Genomic DNA, 6,897 nt, shown 5'->3' with positions numbered 1-6,897 from the left:
AAACAAACTTCTGAATTCCACGAAGTATTCCATGTATTCAAGTGAATTCCAATGAATCAAGAATAGCCCTTTGAATTCAAGTGAATTCCCAAGAAATTTCATGAATTCAAGCGGAATTCCTGATCAAACTTTATGAATTCTTAAAAATCTTTGGCAAGTTTACTGAATCCTCCGAAATAATTTGGTGAATTCTTATGAATTCCAGCGTATTCCTAAATTTTTTAATGAATTCAATTGTATTCCCGAAAATTAGCATGCATTCATTTGAATTCAGAAAAATGAGCTCGAATTCTTTAAGAATGCATACGAATTCACTCAATTCCGCAATGAATTCTTTGATATTCATTATTTTTTTCGTGTGTTCATCTTTTCAATGAGATATTTTTGTAAACGGTAGAGTATAAATGCCACTGGGCCCAGTTTAATTCATTAAAAGTATTGTTCAGTGTATTTGATTTGACAATAGCCCACTCGATCACGCACTCGACGACGCAAGCTGCTCGCGCTATAGAAGCCCGTTCAAAGAATTCTATTCACAAGTATAAGCGAGACTTTTGAAAAAAATAAAAAAAAAGCTAAGTTCTAAGGGAAGACGTAGATTTTTTTGTCAGATCCTTGGTCCTATTGATCGAAATGACCTGATGTTTTAACGAGACGCGTGTTTTATTACACTTAATAGGATTAAAGCTTCTAGAGTTGATAGCATTTTTTTATAAAAAGTTATTTTCCAAAGTCAAAATGATGGGTTCAGGCCCATGACAGAGTATATCTTCGGATCTAATTTTCTAATATTTGTAAACGTGCAGAGGGGCAGATTACTCGAAAACCCTTGGGGTGATTCCCAGCCATTTGCCATTTTTCAAATGTTGTTCTTACTTGTTGGGCGCGACATTTATTTATTTTGGTCTTCTTTTACCAAACAAACAGGTTAGTATTAAGGGATAGAACTAATTTTAAAAGTACTTTCTTGCTGTGTCTCTTATTGGTCATCTGATACTTTCATCCAACTTTTTTCTGAAATATGTGATAAATACAGTTTTTAACTAAAATTGCGTTTACACAGTAAAGTTTACTTGGTGGAAAAGCAGCTCCAGGCCCATTGGGCCGAATCACATTGGACCGTATGTCTCATTCAACCGAATCCCGTTGAACCGGACATAGCCAAAATGTGGTGTATTTATGATCTTAAAACTTTTAGTGCTATTTAACGATATATTTTAATGCCGTTTATACAAACGGAATTAAGGATTTTTTCTTTTGGTTTTATTAAACACCCTTGTTCTAATGCTTAAGTCTATCAATACACTTTCCAATATAAATAATGACACTGCGATGGTCAAATCACAAGTTTACTAGCAAGTCTCTATTGTAACCTAACCGAAGTTAAGCTAATCTGTAATAAAATCAATATATTAGAAAAGGACCTTAATAAATATAACATTTATTGTTCAAGGGTCTTATAAAATACAGCATTTATTGGTAAGCATACACTCTAAGAAACGGAAGTGTAAAAAACGTGTTAAAACGGTGTAAAAACCGTAAAAAACCCAAAAGAGAGTTTTATTACCTTGAGTTTTTAGGGGCCAATTTAAAGTGTAAATTCGGTGTAAAATAACACTATTAAAACACCGTTCGAAATTAAACATGAAAATTATAATACTGCGGGTTTCTTAAATAAGGTCTTTCATTTTCATTAATGTTTTAATATTAAAGTCAATACTAATAGTAAAAAATTATTGAAAAACGTAATTGCTAAACCTTTTTTAAAGATGATATTCATGAAAGAAAACAGTTTTATTCTTTAAATAAAATTAACAAAGAAATTGGTCATCTGGCGTCGTTGTACCTTCATATAGCTATGCTAAACGTGTCAGGCGACACTCTTACAGGTGTTAAGCGATACCCTTAAAAAACGAGACTAGGTTAGGTACTGACCTCACAGTAGGGCCAGCTTGAGAAGCCAAAGTGGGGCACTTGCTTTTGTGACATGTTTTATCATTATTTTGAGAAAAATTATTGTACTAAATGGATTTTTTTTTGTAAAATCTGTAGTGCAAATTAGATTAAACGCGTTTCTGGTGCTCGAAAAACTCTCAGTGAAAAGAGATTATTAAATTTAACAAGAACGTCTATATCTACTGCTTGAATATTATAGCCTCCAAAACTAATTTAATACCCTATGCATTTGTACAAATTAAAAACTTTCTGTCTTTTTCAGAAGTTTATAAACGCGTAAAAATGACTTTATATGCAACAATTCTCGCTATAAGAGGTATAGTTCTGCATGTGAGAACTTTCCTCCCTGTGGGTGATGAAGTTCTCTCAAGATGGAACCCTGTTTTGAATATAGCATTAATTGCTAATAATGCTGCGGAATGGTGGATAATCAAAATCTAACTAAACAGGAAAACCATACTCGATATTTGAGTTATGCCTCATGAGTGGTCAAAATGTAGCTACTATAGTGTTTTTTTACGTCATCGGTTCTGCTCCTAAGTCTAGGAAAAGTTTCAAATACTATCCTACCAAAAAATCTCCTACTCTTGAAGTTGTTACGCGACACTCTTAAAGGTGTTACGCGACACTCTTAAAGGTGTTACGCGACACTCTTAAAGGTGTTGCGCGACACTCTTAAAGGTGTTACGCGACACTCTTAATGGTGTTACGCTACACTCTTAATGGTGTTACGCTACACTCTTAATGGTGTTACGCTACACTCTTAATGGTGTTACGCTACACTCTTAATGGTGTTACGCTACACTCTTAATGGTGTTACGCTACACTCTTAATGGTGTTACGCTACACTCTTAATGGTGTTACGCTACACTCTTAATGGTGTTACGCGACACTCTTAATGGTGTTACGCGACACTCTTAATGGTGTTACGCGACACTCTTAATAGTGTTACGCGACACTCTTAATAGTGTTACGCGACACTCTTAAAGGTGTGAAGCGACACTCTTAAAGGTGTGAAGCGACACTCTTAAAGGTGTGAAGCGACACTCTTAAAGGTGTGAAGTGACACTCTGAAAGTTGCAATGCCGCACCCTTTAAGGAGTTGCACAAAACTAATATGAGAGTAAAAATTCACTTTCCGTGCGATATAAGAGCTAAAAAGGTGTTAAACTGCACCTCCGTTGCAAAAATTTTATACTTATCTTTGCCACCAATTGTTCAAATAAGTGTTATTAAACCCTATCAGGGGTGTAAATGAACACCTGTAACGGTGTCAAATTTGGACCCATATAAACTACTTTTAAAGGTGTTAAAGCACACCCCATTTTCTTAGAGTGTATAGAGAACAGGTAGCAAAAACAAAAAATTCTTCCTGTTACCATGGTTACCACTCTAGATTTAAATTTTTCAAACGGTCGCAATCTAGAAAGGTCACAAACAAGTTCTATCGGGAGCCTTACCTCATAAAAATAAATTTGTGTTATTAACCAGACCTTAGGTAAAAGTATTTTTAAATAACTTATCGCTTAAGAAGTCTCTGTCCACCGATGACTAGTAAAGTCTTATAATTTAATTAACCACTGTAGGACAGGGATTTCACTTTTACGTGTAATCCTTTTAGTATAGTAAAAAGGTACATCCGTGTTCACACATTTCCTTTCTAATGCTTTTACCCGTAATCGGTATACTGGGACTCGTAAGGTGACTAGTCCATCACTAAATTATTTACCGAAAATTCACTTAAAACATTTGAATACTGGAATATCACAGAGGAATTCGTTGAATTCCGTGAACTCACTTCAAAACTAAGTAATTCACTGATCAATTCCGTGACTTCGCTTCAAAATTTACGAATTCACAGATGAATTCAGTGGGATCTCTTTTTAATTTAGTGAATTCATCTAAAGCATTGATGAATTCAGTAAATTCCCTGAATTCACTTAAACATTAACGAATTCACTAAAAAATTTATTAATTCCGATGTGAATTCATTTTTTACTTGCGTGAAGTCATCTAGCACATTGATGAATATCTCGAATTCTTTGAATTCTTTCTAAGAATTCTGTATTCAGTAGAGAATCATGAATTCATAGGGTTGAAAATGGAGGAATTCGTGAATCTGAAATCAGGTGTACATTTTCTAGTGAGAGATAGCAGCCCCTCGCGTGCGCCCGAACATAAAATTAGGAATCAAGCAAATTGCTTGACCTCTCTCTTTCGAATATAAAACATCCCTTTACCAGTATACAGTCGCGCCGCCAGCAGTAGGCACGTGCCTACGTTGAAAAATTTTGGCCTACTTGGGGGGCCTCCATATTTTTAAAAACGTGCCTATAGAGGCCTTCAAATAAAATTTTATTTCTTACTGTAACAGCGTTTAATTACTTTATGTACTTTCACGGTTTATATTTCTATTTGTTAAAATCAAACACAACATCACACACCTGCATTCACTCCCCTAAGGGTCCGTTAGTATTTGATTGATATTTTCGCTACATTATGCCTTTTTAATGTACAAGTGAGCATTTCAAAAACCCGTTTTCTTTATATACTAAAGAACAAGATCCCCCCGCTAAATTGTTGACCGTTGACCCCCAGGTTACACCTCTCGCATTAAAACTAGAAAGGACCTAAAAACGTAGGCGGCATACGTCGCGCAGAGGAATAAAATTTTCCAACTATAAACTAGTATCGAGAAAACCCGAGATTATACGAGAGTAAATTTTCGGGTCTTTCAGGCTTCGCTAGTGGTGTCAAGCAACAATGGCGAAGGCGAACGAAAGAGGCGTTGTGCACGTGCCTACGTGCACAAAGCCAACTTAGAGAGGACAATATATTCACGTCCCCGTCCGACAGTCGTCCCCCCCCCCGCCGTCACATTTCTCGTAGTGGATTGAAAAAATTCCGTTCCCACTCCCTTTGTTCACAGGTTTGATGCAAAAGGCGCCTCTTTGTGAAAACCATGGTATATTTTTCATTTCGTCTTGTTGAGCAGAGCAAACTAGTCATCTTGTAGTAGAGCTGAAATTTTTAAGACTAAACAAAACAAGTCTTTTTTAAGACTAAACAAAACAAGTCTTTTTTAAGACTAAACAAAACAAGTCTTTTTTAAGACTAAACAAAACAAGTCTTTTTTAAGACTAAACAAAACAAGTCTTTTTTAAGACTAAACAACAGTCTTTTTAAGACTAAACAACAGTCTTTTTTAAGACTAAACAACAGTCTTTTTTAAGACCAAACAACAGTCTTTTTTAAGACTAAACAAGTCTTTTTTAAGACTAAACAGCAGTTGTTTTTAAGACTAAACAACAGTCTTTTCTTAAGACTAAAACCCGGTCTCTTTAAGACTATAAACACAAGCGTTTACTATAGATAGTTTAAAACTAGAAATATGATCTCAAGGAATTTCATTTCGGGGGCCCAAAAACGTCAAAAAAGAAAGAGAGATGAAATATTAGTTGATAATCTGAGAGGTGCAATGGAACGGTTTTTTCAACCGTCATTTAAGGGGAATGTTAGTAGTCTCGGTGAGAACCATGAGGTTCAGGAGCACGATGTAGAATGCGAAACTTTGATAACCATTCCAGGCATTCTTCCTGAAATAAATGCTTTCGAGCTTTCAGGTTCAGAAATGGTTACCGAAGAAGCGCTGAAAATTAGAGATACCGATACAATTGAAAAGCAAAAGCCCATTAAAAACTGGAGTAAAGAGGAGGGAAGTACAAAATCATTATCAAATTTAAATGCTTTGGATATTAGTTTGGATAAAGATTGTTTGCCCGTTCAGCCAAACCAGGGTTCTTTCCCAAAAACTTTAATTGGTGGCAAAAATCGAGGCTCCAATTATTCTTGGTACAGCAAATTTGAAATGCTCGAATACTCCGTAGCAAAGGATAAGGTTTATTGTTTGTTGTAGGCATTTTCCGAGTAGTAGAAGTACGGCGTTAATTACTGGGTTTTCGGACTGGAAAAATATGGCAAAAAAATTTGAAGAGCATTTTAACTCGTCTAAATCTTCTCATCAACAATCATATCCAAAATACTTGGATTATTTGGAAACGAAAGCTAGCGGTTCAGTAGCGTGTCAGGTTAATGACCATCATAGAGTGGATGTTATTAGAAACCGAGCAAATAATAATACTCTGCGCCCAACAAGATCTCGCCCTGCTGGGCCATAGGTCTGATGACCGAAATGAAAACAGAGGCAATTTTGTTGAGATTTTAGACCTTTTGAAAACAAAATGCCCTGATTTGAGAGCCAAGTGCGAAAACATGCCTAATAACGCCAAATATATGCATAGTACAATTCAAAATGAACTAATTAATATTTGTGGAAATTTAGTAAGGAAAATGATTTTACAAGAACTTAATGAATCCGGTGGAGTTTATTCTGTTATTGCCGATGAAACGAGAGACAACGCGGGTGTAGAGAAGTTGAGTGTATGTCTTATATATACTAGAATTAGAGATGAAGCCGTCATAGAAAGGTTTTTGGGGTATACAGATTTACATAAATTTGATTCCGAGAACATTTCATTGGCCATTATCAAGCTTCTTAAGGATTGTGGTTTAAAAATAGGAAACTGCGTAGCACAGACCTATGATGGGGCTAGCGTTATGAGTGGGCATGTAAACGGAGTGCGAGAGAAAATTGAAGCGGCAGTTGGTGGGAATTGTCCGTATGTGCATTGCTACGCCCACAGGTTAAATTTAGTTTTGGTTGACTGTTGCTCCAACATCTTGGCAGTCCGAGAATTGCTCGTTCTTCTACAAGCAATATACAACTTTCAAAGTAATTCGGTTATAAGAAGCGCGTATTTTGAAGACTCCCAGAAAGAATTAGGTTATGACAAGATCCTAAAAATGCCACAAAGTTGCAACACAAGGTGGTCAAGCAAAAAAAAGGCCTTCACTTTTTTAGACATAGGTTCAATGCCGTGA

General features: G+C 35.8%; 1 protein-coding gene across 1 annotated transcript; it reads left to right on the top strand.

The window, feature by feature from the left end:
* The first annotated feature begins 6,048 nt into the window (after nt 1-6,048).
* On the top strand, nt 6,049-6,897 carry LOC149667331 (zinc finger MYM-type protein 1-like). The gene has a single exon (XM_089841436.1). The coding sequence runs from the start codon at nt 6,049-6,051 to the stop codon at nt 6,895-6,897; it is 849 nt and encodes a 282-aa protein (XP_089697562.1).

This window comes from Phalangium opilio, unplaced genomic scaffold (assembly GCF_054372755.1).
Source record: "Phalangium opilio isolate 3A_F unplaced genomic scaffold, DU_Popi_V2 ptg000059l_1, whole genome shotgun sequence".
Lineage (NCBI taxonomy): Eukaryota > Metazoa > Arthropoda > Arachnida > Opiliones > Phalangiidae > Phalangium > Phalangium opilio.
Note: the sequence above shows the minus strand (reverse complement) of the source record. Positions and strands in the feature narration are given on the sequence as shown.

Bases quoted from the DNA above. Each gene is read 5' to 3' on its own strand.
- LOC149667331 (XM_089841436.1), top strand. From the start codon at position 6,049: ATGACCATCATAGAGTGGATGTTATTAGAAACCGAGCAAATAATAATA.